Source organism: Xiphophorus hellerii, chromosome 22, assembly GCF_003331165.1.
Source record: "Xiphophorus hellerii strain 12219 chromosome 22, Xiphophorus_hellerii-4.1, whole genome shotgun sequence".
Classification (NCBI taxonomy): Eukaryota; Metazoa; Chordata; class Actinopteri; order Cyprinodontiformes; family Poeciliidae; genus Xiphophorus; species Xiphophorus hellerii.
In genome coordinates, this window is record NC_045693.1 from 13,115,001 (window position 1) to 13,133,253 (window position 18,253).

The 18,253-nt window shown below is 34.2% G+C and overlaps 1 protein-coding gene across 2 annotated transcripts in view; it reads left to right on the plus strand.

The window, feature by feature from the left end:
* eys (eyes shut homolog) overlaps positions 1-18,253 on the plus strand; it is a 171,944-nt gene that overhangs the window by 134,691 nt on the left and 19,000 nt on the right. For both annotated transcript variants that reach the window (XM_032553124.1, XM_032553125.1), the window contains one exon: positions 6,112-6,335. In XM_032553124.1, the coding sequence (XP_032409015.1) occupies positions 6,112-6,335 (224 nt within the window). The remainder of the gene's footprint in view (positions 1-6,111; positions 6,336-18,253) is intronic.

Here is an 18,253-nt window from a genome sequence, read left to right on the forward strand (position 1 = left end):
AACTTCACTTTTGTCCAAGGTACTCCTGTCCTAACATGGCTTTGTGGGTACAAGTACTAACTTTACTAAAGATCATTTATAAATCTTTAATAAAGTTAGGACAAACATCAGAGAAGCATTGCACTGCTCTACTATGGAGTTTTGTGTTTTTTGTATTAGCTTTATTTAGCACATTGTGACCTACCTTTTCTTGAATCAGGTGAATTTAAGGTGAAGCTAAGTTATCACTGCCTCACTTGTTCTACCATGCCTTGTGATGATCAGGAGGTACAGATAAAGCATTGATGTTGGAGAGTAACCTGGGAATATGCACTCTCACATATTTGATTAAACAGATGAGGCTTACTGGCAGCAGCTGGAACAGCGACTGTATTGTTTTTGGGTTTTTTTTTGTTGTTGTTTTGTTTTTACTGAACTTTGCCACCACTTCTGTGCCAACAGTGATTTTGTTCAAACAACTGACCTACTGAACTCAGGACAGCAACACAATGAATTGTTTCTTTGTTGCCCTTATGTTGTCAAAAGCAGCCCAGTAACAGCCAATACTCGTTAAAAGTAGGTGCACCTGTTATATTTCCCACAGATGATCAAAGTTTGCAGGCATGAAAGCACCATTAAGATAGCTCAGACTCAATAATCAGATGTGACTCATTAATTTCATCCATAACTCCTCTATATGTTATTTATAATTTTGTTTTTCTCGTTCAAAGGCACAGAGAGGGACTCAACCTTCCCACTGGCTGAGCATGCCCCCTCCCTCAGCATGATTTATGGTCTTCTAATTTGAGATGCTATGATTTTTTTTCACATCCTCTTTCCTTTTTTTTATTTTTTTTATTTTCCTTAAACTTATAACACATTCATTAATTACAGGAGCACTATCTATGTTGCAATTAGCAGGTAGACTGACGGATAACCTTTGCTTGCTCAGGTTACCACAGTGTGTAGATGTGAAGAAGTGGCATTCGGTCGAGTACTCAACAAAATGGCATTAATGACATTTTATTGGAATAATATTCAATATTATTTAAATATATTGGTATTAGATTTATAGATTTATATAGATTTACATTAGATATACATCTAATATCTCTTGGGGTCTACTCATGCATACAATGGTTATGTTGTCAAAATGACCCTTTCAAACTAGCTAATGTTTTCATCTAATTTTTATTTATATAGTGCAAAATAGCATTCTAGTCATTTTGAGCAAGTTCAATTTAATTCAGCTTGTTTGCATAATACTAACATTAAATGTCATCTCAACTATACAGAATTTAATTTAGTCAAAAGTTGATACAAATCAATCTTCTACATTTTAATAATGAATTGTTACTGAGAGAAAAGAACTTAACTAGTTATTTTTAAGAAGGCTAAGCTGTTTTAAAAACAAAAGCTTGCAGAAAGAAAAGCGAATTTCCTACAAATTTTCATTTGTGAAAGACAGGTATTTTGTTTTACTCCACAATATTTAATTTATCAACGCTGTCATTTATTTTAAAAAATGTAAAAAAAAATTTAACATTCTCAATATGAGATGTGCCTCATTTTTTGTTAAGTTTTATTTGTAAAGATGCAGCTGTCTAATATTAATCTGAAGGATATTACTGCATTGGATTTCCAGTGATGCAAAGACATACAGTTCTGCAATGTTACAATTCACTTTTTGTCTTATATATCTTGTGAATTTTCATTTATGCTAAAAGTAGAAATTGTGAGATTTACAAAATCTGAGATCAAAAATCAGCCACACGTTTTCTGATCAGTGCTTCTCTACCACAAAAAAAAATCTTTGTAGGCCCAGCAGATTGTACTGAGGAATTCACTTTGCAGCAAAGTCTCATCCTGAGATCACATTCACTTCACAGTACAAACAAGTTTAAATTTTGCCCAGTTATACTGAATCTGAACCCCATTCAGATTCACAGTCTGATTCAGACTGGAGTTATATTCCCTTCTAATTAAATAGTGATTTATTGTATTGCATTACTTGTGAAAGCTCTTTACAGTATGTCTACAAATGCACTTTAAAAGGACATCCTATTCACAATTTGAAATAAAAGAAGCCCCTTAGCTGGTTTTGTTACTAATGCTTATAGAAAGCTTTCAGAGAACAAGTAGTTTCAAGAGTTTATTCACGAACTGGCACTACCACTGTCACAGAATCATTATACTTGTCACATGTCTCTTGACCGGGGCTGCACCACATGAGAAAATAACTCAATGCTAATATTAGTGGTAACATAGAAACTTTTTTTAACTCTCTATAGCTTTCAGGATCTTTAAAACTATATGTATCAGGTCTGGTTATCTATAACATATACATTGACCATCAAACAGGCTTCATACTGTATCTGGCATTCAAAGTCGGAACTTATGATAGTTTTGTGAAAGAATTATGATACTCTTGGTGATAATAATCTTCACACTGATATTGCTATCACAATATATTTGCTGTACATTGGGCTGTCGTATCTATGGCAATGTACTTTTATTCAACAATGGTATGGAACCGTTTACTAAACTGTAAAACTGGATTAATCCAAGGATGTAATATACCTTGTAACCACAGAGACAGTGTTAATAGAATTCCAATTCACTTGAGAGAGTGAGAGACCTGTCTTTGAGGTCACTGTTGAAGAAAAATGTATCCCCAAACTGTTTTCCCTTTATAGTACTGAAATCAATGTTTTTGCTTCAAGAACATGAAAGACTTTGCATGTGAATGTATCTGCTATATTTCCCAGTTTATTTCATGTATTAAATCTTCATGTACAGAAGATAACTGTTAAGCCATGCAGCATCGATTCAGTGTAGCCAAAAGTACTACTTTAAAACAAAATTCAAAAATGAGCATATGGCTCTCATGAACTCAGTCGCTGTTGGTCCACTCACAAAGTCATGAATATTGCATAAGTGAACATTTCGAATGAACTCGTCTCATAAACATGGTAAATACACTTGAAGGGGCCATAAATTCATTCTGCACCCCACCGTCATTATGCAACTCTAGAGCAGCCCATTGCTGATTGTATCACACAAATAAAGCTTTGCTCGTTCTAAAAGTTTCCCAGCGTCACAGCTTAGTTTATTTGACTCTTAAGCTTTGTTACAGATACTCTCAGGGCTCCTAGCCATGTGGTGACAGTACAATAGGTTCTCCCATGAACCCTGTTATCCATGTTGTCTTTATGGGTTTTCAGATAAGCAGCAGTTTTGCACCAAACATTTGCATTAAACCAACACCCTCAATGATTATGTGGCCCAACACTTCGCTGTCCCTCCACGAAACGACTCCTCTGCAGCTGTCCATCACTTTCACTCAACCGGCAGCATAAAATCATAGTTGGCATTTTGAAAGCACTATAAATACATAAATACTGACATGACTGCTCAGATTTTGTGGTGGCAGTTATGAAACTGAACTGTTATATTTGATAAAGAGGTGGATAAAAAAAGTGGTGTAGATTTGGAAATAATGCACGTTTCATAATTTCTGAGAATGTCTAAATTATAGTGGAAAAAAACATAAAAAGAGTACAAAAGGTAAGTTCATATTTAAACTTTATTTTGCTGTGCAGATGTGTAGTGTTTTTTTAATACTTTTACTTTGATATTGACTGAATTTGTTCTATAATATTTATAACAGGAAGTTTATCCAGTATTGCATTGTGACCTAAAAATTCTTTGTTGTTGTAGTCATTGTATTGATCTAGAGAAATAGGTCTTCATTTTTTTCTGATTGGCTTTCATTAATTTTTTATATTTTTTAGTCAGTTCAAAGTCTCTTTTTATACTTCAGAGTATTGAGAGCAAGGTTTACTTTTGTTAAGCCACTTAAGATTGACTTATAAATCGTTCAAGTATAAGCAAAGTATAAAGATTCAGGAGAAGAACTGGTATTGTATCTATTCATTATTAAAACTTTGGCACATACACTGAATTGTTTAAATTTCTTCCTGAGGACTCTTTGTTATTCATTTCAATAAAAGGGAACATTTTTTTATTCCTTTAGTTTTAGTGCTGTAAAAACTAATTTGCACATTACAGATTTCTTTTCTTTTTTCTGTCAGACAGACATGTTTCATATATTCATATATATATATATATATATATATATATATATATATATATATATATATATATATATATATATATATATATATACACACAGCCATTTTCAAATTGATTTCTTCTTTTTCCAAGGGAGAAAAAGCTATTCATAATAACAAAACTCAATGTAAAAAAGTGAATGAAACCACTGTTATTAACTAGTGCAGCAAGTAGTCCAGTTTCACAAAACAAGAAATCAATTAGATAGCTAAAAAGACATCAGAAAATTAAAAAACAAAAAAGAAACAAGGTTAATGACATCTTTTGGTTTTGAAACTGTTATAAAGCACTTTTTAAGGCTTGGGGTCTCTAGGAAAAAATTGCAAAAGTCATTATCCTCCAATGAAGAAAACATGGAACGGTTGTTAGGAAACCAGCCACTACTGACTGGTTTCCAAGAGAGCTTCAATGCCACATCCAAGAGGTCACAAAAGCACCCAAAACAGCTTCTAAAGCACCACAGGGCTCACATGCCTCAGTTAACAACACTGTTTTGAATTCAACAGAACGAAGGAGTTTGGGCAAAAACAGCAACCATGGGAGAGAGTTCAAAGGTGAAAGCCACAGCTAACCAAACACACAAAAGAATGGCCCATAGGATGTTTGTGAAAATATTAGAATGTGTGGACTGATGAGATAAAATTTTATTTTATGGAAGATGTACTCTCTTTTACATTTGAAGAAATGGCAATAAAGCATTTCAGAAATATTTAAACTGATTGTTAAACATGTTGGATTGGGGCAGGTTTGTCACTTGAGCACCTGGAAGACTTGACATAATTTATTCGACCATTAACTCCCCTTTCTACCACAAAATCCGGAATAGTTGTGGATGCTAAATGTGTGTGGGAAGAGAGGTTTGCATGCCCTCATTGTTGTGAAACTGGATGCAAAGAGAGAACTGGTGGTAATTTGTAGTGGCTAATAATCAAAACAAAAAATACATAATTCAGTAAAGAAGTTTGTGTGTTTTTAAATCATAATTAGCTAAAAGAGAACATTATTTCAAGACTTTTAAAAACGGCAGCATCTATAAATTTAGAAAAAGCATTCCAACATGAATTATTCGTTCAGATAATGTTATTTTAAAAAAAACAAACAAAAAAAACTCCTCGTCGGGTTTGGACCTGAAGTTCTAATTCTTTAATTTCCTACACAATCTTTATTCCTGCAACTTTTATGCAACATCAACATTGAGTGTCTCGTCAAAAAACACAAACCAATTAAAAATCGGAATTGTTTCAAACATAATATAAAAGCAGGCCCAATAATAATGTTTTGGTTTAGTTCTAATTTTTTTTAGCATGGACAAGCATATATTTTAAAAAATATTATGACCTGAACCCTCACTGAGAATAAAACCTTGTTTAACTGAACTCCAACAGGATTATTTCTCCAAATTATGTAGCTCCGTTTTGGCAGCAGAATTAATTTTACTCATTAAGCAAAAGGTTATGGTAGAATAAGCTGTGAGTTCCTGAAATTTATCACAATTAATTCTATTTAAATGTCACATCAAAGTTAGCAGGTAATGTTTTTGTTTTTTATTTCTTTCTCTCTCTTTCTCTCTATACATATAAGTAGTTGTGAAACTCCGTTACAGCTCGTTAACTGAGAAATACTGATCTGAACATTTAACAAGTCAAAAAATACCCTGGAAAATCCAAATCCTCTGCTTACAGAAGATGAGACTGCTTACATGCTAACTTAAAGAACTTAAAACGCTTACAGGATGGATTTAGGGATTCAAAATTATAATTCTGTGCAAATAAATTCAGAAAGTGAATTTAGTTAACAGTATTGTGTTTTTTTTCTACATTATATTAGCGTTGAACCTAGCAGTAGGTTCTAGATTTCATCTTGCACATTCATATTAATATAAATCAATCTCAATTGAAAATGTTATGTACTGTTATATCCAAACTGCTCCTAACTTCAGAGACTGATTTATTTAAGCGTAAATCAGCTCTCTGACTTTTTTTTTTTTTTTTTTTGCAGAGATCCTTTGGACCTATATTTCTTGGGGATGTTTCATCCCTCTGGGAGCTTCATGATGAGAGAGGAAAAGAAAATAGGAGATTCATTGGCTGCATCAAGGAATTCCAGGTCAACTCAAAGGAGATTGACCTGGTGGGTGAGGCAGTGAAGGGGAGGAACATCAAGAACTGTGACCCGCCTGTCTGCCAACACCTTCCCTGCCGCAATGGAGGAACATGTGTCAGGTACAGTACCAGGTCACCTTTAAGCCCAAACAGATTATTTAAGGTGCTGGAATGTAAAAACCAACACAAACGTGAGACAGTGTCCCTGAAAATTCATTTCTACATGATAACGCATGCTGCAGAAAAATGAATCTAGGAATATGGACCGCCTGTGACTGATTACACCTTATTTACAATATTCACCTGCACCAGACAAAGTGGTAAGAAATGATGTTGCTGCATGACCTGATGTTTTCTTTTTTCTCACTGTATAATTGCTTTGACACATGATCGGCAGAGGTAGTTTGTTTTGTGGGAACCAACACTTTATAGCAGTAACCAGATTTATTTTTTTTCCCACCTTTTAAGAACATGAATGGTTATGTTTGCAAAATATGTGCTTTTACCACACATTAAGCGCCCTGCCAGATATGGAAATGAGAGTTTGGCTGTTTCCTTCCCTACTATTTTTTTTTTATACAAACATGTTATGTTATCAAGCTCTGGTGTCCGTTTATCTTGATGATGTTTTTGTTGACTGATGGTTTCTAAGTGACATCTGATGCTTTCACTGACGCACAGAGTAGTTATGGTTAAACTACACATAGGTAAATTCTGTTTACTAGTGGGGTACATTTTGAAGAAAGAATTTTATCTAGAAGTATTAGATTTAGGGGGGCTAGATACAAAATGCGAACCCCACATGCAAAATTGTTGATAATCACAAGCAATTTTTTTTCCATTTTACAATTATGCATTCCTCTGTGTTTATCAAATCAAATCTCAGTGAAATTTGTTGAAATTGGCTATTTTGATACAATAGAATCAAGAGTAAAAAAGGGTTTGAAAGCTCCAAATTCTTTTGCAGACACAGTATGTTTGTTGGTTGTTTTCTCTTTGGTAAGGATGAGGCTTTCTTTGACTAAGGGACAATATGAAGTGTCCTTCACACTGTATCAAGCTTTTGCCTGGTTCATTTCAGTTTGTCTGTCACTGCTCTGTCTCAAATGAACGAAAACTTGTTCTTTGCATAAATAGCTATTTCACAATTATTTCACAACTTTTCTGTTAATATATATATATATATATATATATATATATATATATATATATATATATATATATATATATATAATATTATTTGGGAACATGATGCAGCCTGCATCATGCACAAAAAGTGGGTGGGAGGGTCTTACGTAACCATTAGCAATGAATGAAGCTAACATGAACTCGTGTTTTCTGCCTTCTGTCTCAATGCTCAGGCATATTCACTTTGACTGCATAAGCTTTTCTAATGTTTCATGGAACCATGAACTGCAGCAAAATTATGTACAGGCTCTGTTTTTCAAAACATAATCTACAACACAATTCTGAAAGAGTCGTCACATATTGCATTACATCATGTTTAGCATTTTATTGTATTGAGCTGTATGGCATTTCTGAGACCAGAGATTTGCCTGTCTTTCAGTTTTATTGTTTTGTTTCATTATACTAATAAAAGTGTCATAATAGGCTAAAAAATACCATTGCACACCTTTTTATGCATAAAAAGAGTTATTGTCAGTTGTTCCATGACAATAAAAGAATACTTCTAGCTCTTAGACACAAATTTTGTTTTATGTTCTCTGTATGTGTGAAATTAGCTGCATTGTGCCGCTCTGTAACAAAAACTGTCAAAATGACAAAATAGGAGCTTTCACCTGCAATCTTAACTGTATCAAAGCCATTTGTGGCCATGAATTAGTCACAGTCACTGTTTGCCACATTCCTTTTACATGCTAATACATTTTTAATGTTGGGGTGCGGTTGTGAAAATGACACAGCAATTCTGTCATCCTTAATTTTATGTCTCATCAAAGACTTCTTAAATGGAAAAAAAAAGAAGTCTAACTTTTGAATGTGCTGCAATCCTAAAACAACTATGTGTTTGTAAAGCACTTTCTTTTTCCGACCATTTATTTAGTCAACAAGCAGAAGAACAATTTTCTTACATCTTTTTATCTCCAATAGTCGGCCTAATCAGTCTGCCATCACTCTCCACTTTCCAGCAATTTGGCTTGTCTTTTTAAGTATGCATTAACTGCGCATGATGCACTTTCACCTTTGGTAATCTAGGAAATAGCCACTCTAAATGTCTTCTTCATTGTGTTGTGACACTATCAATTAACAGTTGCATTTATTAAACAGGAAATGAGAAAGGGCTCCATGAATATTGGAATATGAATAGCTTCAAGAATCCCAATTAAGAGCCGGTGGTCACATTGGCTTGTCATGTGGGACGGTGTGAGCCATGCAATTATCTGCATGATGAATATGCGTTACTGCAGTATCCTTTTGAATCACATTGTACCGGGGTCATCAGGAGTTCGCACAGCTCTGCTCATTGTATTGGTATCCCTAGATTGCACTGCCGCAACATAATAGGATGAATGGGGATTTTTATCAAGGGTTCAGTTTTGGTTATTTTGGTTCCATCCTCTTTTCATGTGGCTCTATGTTTATTAAAGCATGTCGGAATATAAATTGAAAACTAAGAGCGTAGTGACTTGTAGTTGCTCGGTGACGCACATTAGATTTATGGGTGAAATCTTTGTGAAAAAACAGGTGATTGGAACCTGAATGTTTTTGGCCTCCTTATTTTGTAGTTGGGATGTTTGACGTCTGTGTCACTTATGAACCTCAGGTACAGGTCACAGAAACAGATGAACATTATTCAGCAGGTGAAAATTGTTTCCGAGAAGTGTTCACCCCTACACACGTACTGTAAGTGCCGCTCTGTAATAAAAACTGTCAAAAAAAAGTCAAAAGATATTAAACCACCAGAGAAAAATATGAACACCTGTTCAATCAAAAGTGATAAAAACCAAAATCTGTGGACTCAGAGATCCAAAAATCTATACAACTGCTTCATTCTTTCCATGTACAAATATACTTATGATCAGTGTGGTGCAGCTTGCACCTGCATCCTTTGCTCCCTGACTGTGAGTTCCTTGCTGGGGTTCTAATGCTAATGGCATCCCCTTGTGCCTCTTTCTGAGCAGTTATTGGAAATTTTGTGGAAGCAGGTGGCAACATCCTGCTGGGAGTATGTCTTTAAGACACCTGAAGACAGAAGAGAGATCATGAACACACTTAAAGATGCATGCCAGATTTTATTTCATAAGACTAGTTATTTTGTGAAGACTTTGTCTGTATGTCTTGTATATTTTTTATTGTTTGTGGACAGTTTATTTCCAGGGGAATCTTTTTACATTTATGCATTACTATTATTTAGTTTCAAGTGAGATGTAATAATACAATTTCTGTGCTTAAAGTATGATCTTTAAACAGAGTAAGGGTAGCTCTACTACTATCAAAAAATATTATATGAAACAAGATTAAAAGTCTATGCTAATTGTTAAATTGGAACTATTAGGACTGGTACATTTTAAATTAATATATTTTTTCATAAGTACTAACTGGATTTATTCTTCATAAAATGCATGTGAATCCTAATAAATAGTTTCATTGAAAAGTTAATTGATTTCAATAGATCAATTGAAAATGTTACGCCTAATTTTGTTGTGTCACAACTCCGAGTGTTATATTTTAAGACTTTATTTCTGTTAATTTTAAATAAATTATGGCTCACAAACACTGAAAGGCCCAATTTTTTGTTTGTCAGAAAATAGATTGTTGCATAAGATCAATTAAAAGGGAATTTTAATACAGAAATGTTTGTTCTTGATCATATTATATCCCATTCAATGATGGATTACACTATTGACTTCACAGTTGTTCAACTGACACAATCAGCTTGGAGGGTATACCAAATGTCTATACCAGAAGAAACCGGCTGGTTAGAGGGCTGAGTTCAAGTATATTACTAGAGAGTTGATTGCAAGGAAAAATACTCAAGCAACAGGGATAATTGCAGTCTTGAGAGGGTTGCAAAGCCATAATTTATGGGAGATTCACATTGACAACAGTTGAAGTAAGATGATCAGAAGCCACTAATAATTCAGGACATGGGCTACTCATTTTGTCTCATTTTTATGATCTAGGTATAAAGTCTGAAGTCTGACAATTTGATTTAATTCACATAAGAAATCTGGAAACTCATCTAGAAGTTAAGAGTAAAAGCCTACAGCTATTATTGCCTTATTTATTTTGATGCACTTATATTTGTTTAAAAATGTGTTTGTAGTGTATCTTTTCATAAAATGGAAAAACACCACAGATGCACATCTGAAAAGATAGATAGTTTTATCAATTTAGCCAGAAAATTTCAAATATTGTTTTGCAAAATTCTCCTTTAATCCTCCATAAACACTGAATTACTTGGTGTTTGATAATCATAACAAAGAACATCAATCTAGTTTTATGATATTTTTAGATATTGTTATCTAACGGTAGGTCATTAACTATGTCAAGGTCCGAGAAACACTTTGTGTCAACATAAGATAAACAATCTGTGAAATTGTGAACAGAGCAGCTCACTCCAGTTTACAACATTCATGGTTTTGTTTTTTTTGGGGGGGGGGATTCTTTTAAAACAAATGAGATATTTATATTGTATTTCAATATTATTTATAATATATATATATTGGTTAACAAGTGCAACACACATTTCTACACACAGTCTTGGGAAAAGCTCCACAATCCACCATTGGTTCATATTTCAATATTTGATGCACTGCAGTAACCAAGAGAGCATTTTTTTGTTAATAGTTGTTGTTTTGCTTGCTTTACAAAAATAACTGCCTTGTGTATTTTTTTAATCAAACTTCACAGAGGTTATTCTAAGGCCAAACTTGAATCAAGGATTTTAAATGCTTAAATGGTGTCTCACTAACCAGTTGGGTGAAAAATTTGGCAGAAAATGAGTAGCAGTTTTTCTATTCAGCCAAACAAGTTTTTGTATTTTATTAGTTGCTATTCCTGAGGAAATTAACACAAAAACAGCAAGCGGAGCTCTGCCAAAAGGAATTGTGGTCAAAGATGCACCTCAGATGTGAATTAATCTTTCTTGTAGTTTTTCAAATGGCCTTGTTGATCAAAGACTATTTCAAAGCAAATGCTTACATATGCAGGTAGCGGTTTAGTTTTGCTTGTTTTTGACTAATCTTTTTTTTTTTGATAATTTTACAGGTATGGACAGATTTGCTGTCTCGTTTGGGGTTTATAGTGTGGTATAAGATTTTTTTTTCTTTTTCTGAACATTTTTGTGACAGTAGAGTTGTTTATTCATTAGCAGCTGGGCAGGAAGAGCAGAGGGAGAATTGAGATACATGCAGTAAATGGTCTAAGGCCGGGAATCGAACCAGGGACAACTGTATTAAAGACTAATCTTAATTTGCAATCGTTAATTCCACATAAAGTGATAAAGAAATATGCCACTCATATGAATAAATTTGCCCAATGTTGTTTACTGAGAGCAAAATGTGTTAGAAGAACATAGTGATGAATAAAAAGAGGCTTTGGACACACAAGGCTAGTTCCTTTTTAATGGAATAAATGCTATTTAGGCTTTTTAAAGGTTAAAATCGAAAGACTGGGGATTTTGTTTAGTAAACAAGTGAATATCCACATTGTGGTCTTGTTGTGTAGAAAATATTTCCCAGTTTATCCCTGTGAATTAGTCAGCGGTAAAAGTTGTTAACCTTCTCTTGGCAGTGGAAGGCTATTATGTCTCAAGTAACACATAACGTCACGAAAATAAAGATTTGTTTTAAGAGATCACTTGTATTGGTGGAGTTGTTTGGAGTAAAACACATTCTGTAAGTATTTCTTTTGAAAGGGTCATAGTAGAGCCAGTGTAGAGAATCACTGAGGGTTTCTGAAAGGAAAAGCAAGAATTAATGCTCGGAGCATGGCCATTGGAACATGAGAATTGGCATAATTTCAAAAAGCTTGAACTTTTATGGTGATGTAGAATTTCAAGCTAATGCTGTTAGATTTGTACAGTATTCTGCAATGAATACTCTGTCTTTCAGTATGTTCCTTTGTCTATTCCAACACTGCACTATGTAAATGGTGAATCAGGTTGTCATAGCTTAATTAGTGCAAATCATCAAAAGGACATATTTAAAAAAATGATTTGCTCACAAAAATTTTATATAATATGCATTTTCAGGCACGTTTTTTTTTTTTTTTGTCAAAAAAAGTTGTGGACCTGAAAATGTCCTTTGATGCAAGGCAGAAACCAAATAATGAGTTATTATATTTTTAATTAATTTATAACACAGAGAAAACCGTAAAAAGTTAATCCCTTTGATTTAAAAATGCCCCTTTTCTGTTTTATTTTGTTCACAAATTTGCAAAAATGAATTGAATTTCACATTTAGAAACACACAAATTGGTGTAGAGGACGCCCCATATACGGATGTAATTAGTTCATCATGCAGCCATCCAGGGTTCGATTCCCAACCCCAGAACGTTGGCTTTCCCGCTTTTCTCTCTGGCCGTTTCCTGCCTATTATTGCAAATAAATGTTGCTAGTGCCACAAAAACTAGATAGATAGACTGTAATGGTTTGTTTACAAACTGTTTTCTGTTCTATAATACTTATCATTACCTAACCTTAAACCAGAATGTTCCAGAATTTCTGTACACATTCAAACATAAAAAATTCATATAAATCAAGATAAATAAGACAAGGCACGTAAATCAGTTGGAAGAAAAATTGGATTGAAAAAAGTTGTTTATCAGCTAAAAACAATGATGGCAAAAATGATAGACATGAATTACTACTATGTGCAGCATTGTGTGCAGTATGGGTCAAACAGTGAATAGACCTCCTGGCCTGTATTTCCAAACAGCTTGTCAGTCACTCTCTCACACTCCCTTGACAGTCAAGCAAGTCATGCCCTCAGAAATGCGTCTCTTTGAGGCCTGCTATTATTACTGATTATTTTCAGCAGGACCACTGGCACACTGATCAGAAGGATTGAATTTAACAACAGACAGCATTGGCATGATTATATCTTGGTGAAAAATAATTAACTGGGAGCCAGAGATATTTCGAAACCAGCAATCAGTGATCCTCTGGAGCTGCATACCAACATCATTTTTTTATTTCTGCAGCTTTTAAAGAAGCCAAAAAAACAACCTTATTATTCATGGAGTTTGTCATTTTGAACATTTTTCTGTTGAAACCTCTTTTTCTTTTACCGCTAAATGTCAGTTAGAAAGGCAGACATTGTGACATAACACTGCTAGCAAGTTTGAGCCTTGTCCAAAAAACACAGAATGTTCTACAAATTTCTCATCCTCTCTGCTAGTTGCATAATAGCCCTTTGAATCAACAGAGAGCTTCGTATTCCACTACATTGAATCTTACAATGTGTACCTCATTGCAATGCTGAAAGACTGTGGCAGCATTTTGATACTCGGATGGTTTATTTAAGTAGGCGCAAGAAAGTGGGTAGAGTTTATGGGAAAATAGAGGTAAATACGGAACAATGATTAAACTGAACCTGTTATAGACCACAGTGGATCTGAAGGTGGGGCGCAGGCTGAGATTACAGCAGGATGACAACTCTAAACAATAGCTAGAGCTACAATGGTATGGTGCAGCTCAAAGGATATTCGTGTTAGAATCTTCTAGTTACATTCCAGGCTTAAGCAAAATGAGAGTGTGTGGTGAAATGCTCTTCATCCAGTCTGACTGTGTTTGTTGTTCGCAAAGAAGAATTTGTGAACATTTCAATCTCCAGATGTTCGCAGTTGGTAGAGACATACCGTTGCACTTCAGCAATCCAAATTAGTTGTGCTGGTCTGTCACATCAAACTCCAATAAAATACATTAAAACTTGTGACTGCAACTTGGCAAAATGTGAAAAGGTTCAGGGTTTTCAACACCTTTGCAGAGCACTGTACAGTTTGAAGCAGGTGTTGGTCTGAATGTATGTGTTTTCTCAGGTGGAACGTCTATGCAGTAGAGCGAGGACTGTCTCTGGCCCAATGACCTCACACCTTTGAGTCTTTGTGTTCAACATCCAACATGCAGCAGCTGTGCAGTGAACATTAAAATCTAACTAAAAAAAGGAAATAAGCTTTATTTATTATCCTTTATTCTTATTTATTTACCTAACAAACATTCTTCTATTAAACTGCATTTCTTATGAGCTCCTCTAAATATATATTTTTTCCTTTTAGCCAAGAGCCTGGATGTATAAAATACATAGATTTTTACATCACTAAACTCTGGCTTGAATATACTTGAAGAACGGTTGAAGAAATTCACGTTTCTTCCAGAGGGCAGAACTGTAGAAATGTTGCCTGATCCCTTGAGAAAAGTTCCCTTGGTGCTTTATTCCTCCTTTCTATACGGATTTCATTTCAAGTTATCATCTTTGTGTGCATTTCTATGGCACCATATTTGAAAGGAGTGCAACCGAGACTTAGCAGACATCACCCTGATTTACCACCCAGGCAAATGTTTGAAAGAGAGCCTGGAAGAGGTCAGGGAGATATCGAACAACCTTCTGCTCAAACAGGAAGCTGAATATGTCAAATGTGTGCTGTGTGCAAATTGCACCTCGCCCCTTTTGCCTTTATTAAAATTTAAATTGCAAATAATTGACTGAGAGACTAGTTACCTTTCACTCGGTCCACTCACTTATCCTCCACTCTTCCTAAGTGGAGGATAAGGAGTAAAGTATCTTTTGTATAGCTGTGTCCAATTGGCTCCTTACAGTGTTGGAAAGCAAATGGCATTTCAGCACCAAAGCAATTCTCCTCTATAAATAATATCAACTCCACCCGGTGGCCGTTTTTTATTCTCAAAAAGTATAAAAGCTTTCATCACAACAACTGAAGACTTTCATGGCAGTGGAACTATTATGGGAGATCTCTTTTGCTTACCAGCATGCACTTGAAAATGACTGCGCTGTGAATAACTTACAAGTATGAAATCTGAGAAAATCTGAGCATAGCGTTCTGTCTGCAGTAGCAATGGTATCATACGCAAACTGCTCCATTATTCATCATTTTATCTGGTACTTATTAGATTAAAAATGTATATCTTCTTCAAAATTCATTCAGCTTCTGTGCAGTGCCGTTCTCGTTTTGAATGGCCTAAGACGTGTCGCGTAACGGCTTTAATGCATTTGTGATTAAAATATTCAAATTAGTCTGCAAGCTACAGTTTTGATACCACAATTATGTAATCAAAGTGATTGCCTCAGGCAAATTAAAATAACCTTTTGTCACCCCACACATCGAGATTTTGATTAGGGCAATTAAATCTCGAGTGTTTTTCTAAGCATATACCGTCTCCTGATCTACACATCTATGCGTTACATACAAGGAGTCAGAAACATCTGCTGCTTGTTGTTGCTCCTTCTGCTCAATTGAGTTTCCAGTTTATTGTAAAGGATGTACCTTCCCTGGAATTACATGATTATAAACAGCCCAATGCAGTTCCTCCTATCTTTTTTTCCACCAGGTCTAAAACTGAATTTCTTTGGAGAGCACGGAAAGAGGATTGCCTCCCTCAGAACATGAAACTTCTGACACATCAGATTTTTCTCCATTATATTAACTCAGCCCTTAAAAATGTCTTTACCAAATCAGGGTTTGCTGATACATTGTTCTGAGCTACATATCAGTATTAGTTTATGTAAACTCTGCATGTAGACCTATCTAAATGCAAAGTTTATATTTTTATCAAAGATGCACCAATCGATGTTTAGGTTAACCTCTAATGATTGTTTTTTTTATAAAGCTTTATTCTTTTTATAATTTTTATTCTTTTTAAGAACATATTTTCCTACTAGTCCTACTATTTTGTTATTATACAACTATATCTTATATAATTATTATTACAATAATTTAGAATAGTATTGAAAACTTAGTTTATTTCAGTATTTAAATTTGCTAAGTGAAACACATTACATTGATTGTTAAACACAGACTGATATTTTTGAATCTTTATTTCTCTAAAGTATAATGGAATTTTTTTCTTTCTTACAGTAAGTAAAACATTTAAGGATATAATATTAACTCTTCATCTTAACATTGCAGAGTTTAGCAAATAGAAATAATTTAGGTAGTTCTAACTTACTAAAGGTTTGGGATGATTTAACTTCAGACAGTGAGTAAAAAAAGGTGTATGTTTCTTTTTATTCGGTGTATGTAACCTTATTTTTTCCAACCACATTTATTTTTTTCTGGGGGTATTCTCTTTTTTGTTTGTTGTGATTATTTCTCAATAAATATAAGGATATTTTACAACCAAAACAACATGTTAATGTATTTCAATTTCTCTGATTACTTACTATTTTTCAAAAGCAGAAAAAAAAAACTACACAAACACTCATCTGTTGTGATTTTTTTAGCCATATAAACTAAAGATACCAGGGGTATGTTAAGCCAGAGTCTACTACAGGTTTGTAAAACTGGGGAATTTGTTGTAAATGTTACTCAGATTATCTGGTGAACAGGGTTATGTTTTTCTGCAAAGTTGCCTGATGTTTAGGTCTAGAGTTTTATTTGAAGACCTATTTTCTCATGTTGCCCTTTACCTGGAAAAGGAAGAAATTGTTACTAGGAACTCATGACCAACGTGACAGCAAAGAAGCTTTCAAACATGAAAGGCAGAGAAAATATAGCTGAGCAGAAAGGGTTCCAAGCCCCCATGGAGACATACAGAAAGCTTGTCAGCTTTTATAAGAATCATCCCATTGTTGTGATGACTCACAAACAGCTTTTTGAGAATTAGGAAATTAATAATCTTTACAGACAAATTATTATAATTCCTTATGAGCATCTTTTTGTCAGTTTGTCATTAACAGACATTAGAAATGTATTGATCTAAAAGGAAATTACAATATATCAACAAAAGCCCCAAAATCTGATAAACCGCAGATTATCCAAATAATCTGTGGTTTATTTGATGTAACCCACAATTTATATCAAATAATCTGTGGCTTGACATTAAATCAAGCTACAGATATTATTAAATTGATGATTAAATTGATAATTTAATGCCAGATTAAATCATATTAATCTGACATCAAATCATTAAAATCTAAATTGTGACTACTTAGCCAAAATCTTGATTTTGGTTAAATATCCAAAATCTATTTAGCAACATCATCCAGTCTAATTAATGATCATGTAGATGAAAATCAACTTGCATTCATGTTCATGTTTTTGGGTATAATCTTGAAGTTTATTGCAGATATTTAATTTGAGTGTCTGATGGTTTCATGTATGATTTAAAAGAATCATAACAATTTACAGAGGATATTTTCTGCAGTTGCCATTGATACATTTTTCTTCCAAATCAACTGATTTCCTGCAAGAACTTTTCTCTAAGTGCAAATAAAAAGACTCCATTTCCATTATCAAACTTTTAGTGCTGTACAAAATTCCAAATTTACAATTGACAGCATGTTACTAGGAACTTGTAGAATTTGATGTGACAGTCTGATTTAAAACAAAGCATTACTCTGAGGTGAAAGAAAAAGCAAAAATTGTTACAATATATAATCTGAAATGTATGTATCTGAGTCAGTACTTTGTCAGCTTACAGCTACAAAAGCTTTTTCTGATATATCTATCAGCTTTGTGCATCTAGAGAATAACATTTTCTTTCAGCCTATCTTGCAAAAATATAATAGCATTTGAGAATTGCAATTTTCAACTATTTGCACAAATTCAGAACTGGGTCTGGGTGCAGACTTTTAATGAGTCATTCTAACACATGATACTGCTTTGATCTCTACTATGCCATTGGAGCAGTGCTTGTATGTTTATGGTCACTGGTCCACCTGAGTCTCAAGACTTTAGCAGCCAGGAACAGTGTTTCTTCTGGTTTTGGGTGGTATCTAATAACATCCATCTTCCCATCAACTCTGACCAGCTGTGCTGAAGAAAAGCCTCCCTGCATCCCTCCACTGATGTGGAGAGTCTTTCATCTGACCAGAGTCTCTTCATCCTTTACAGTATCT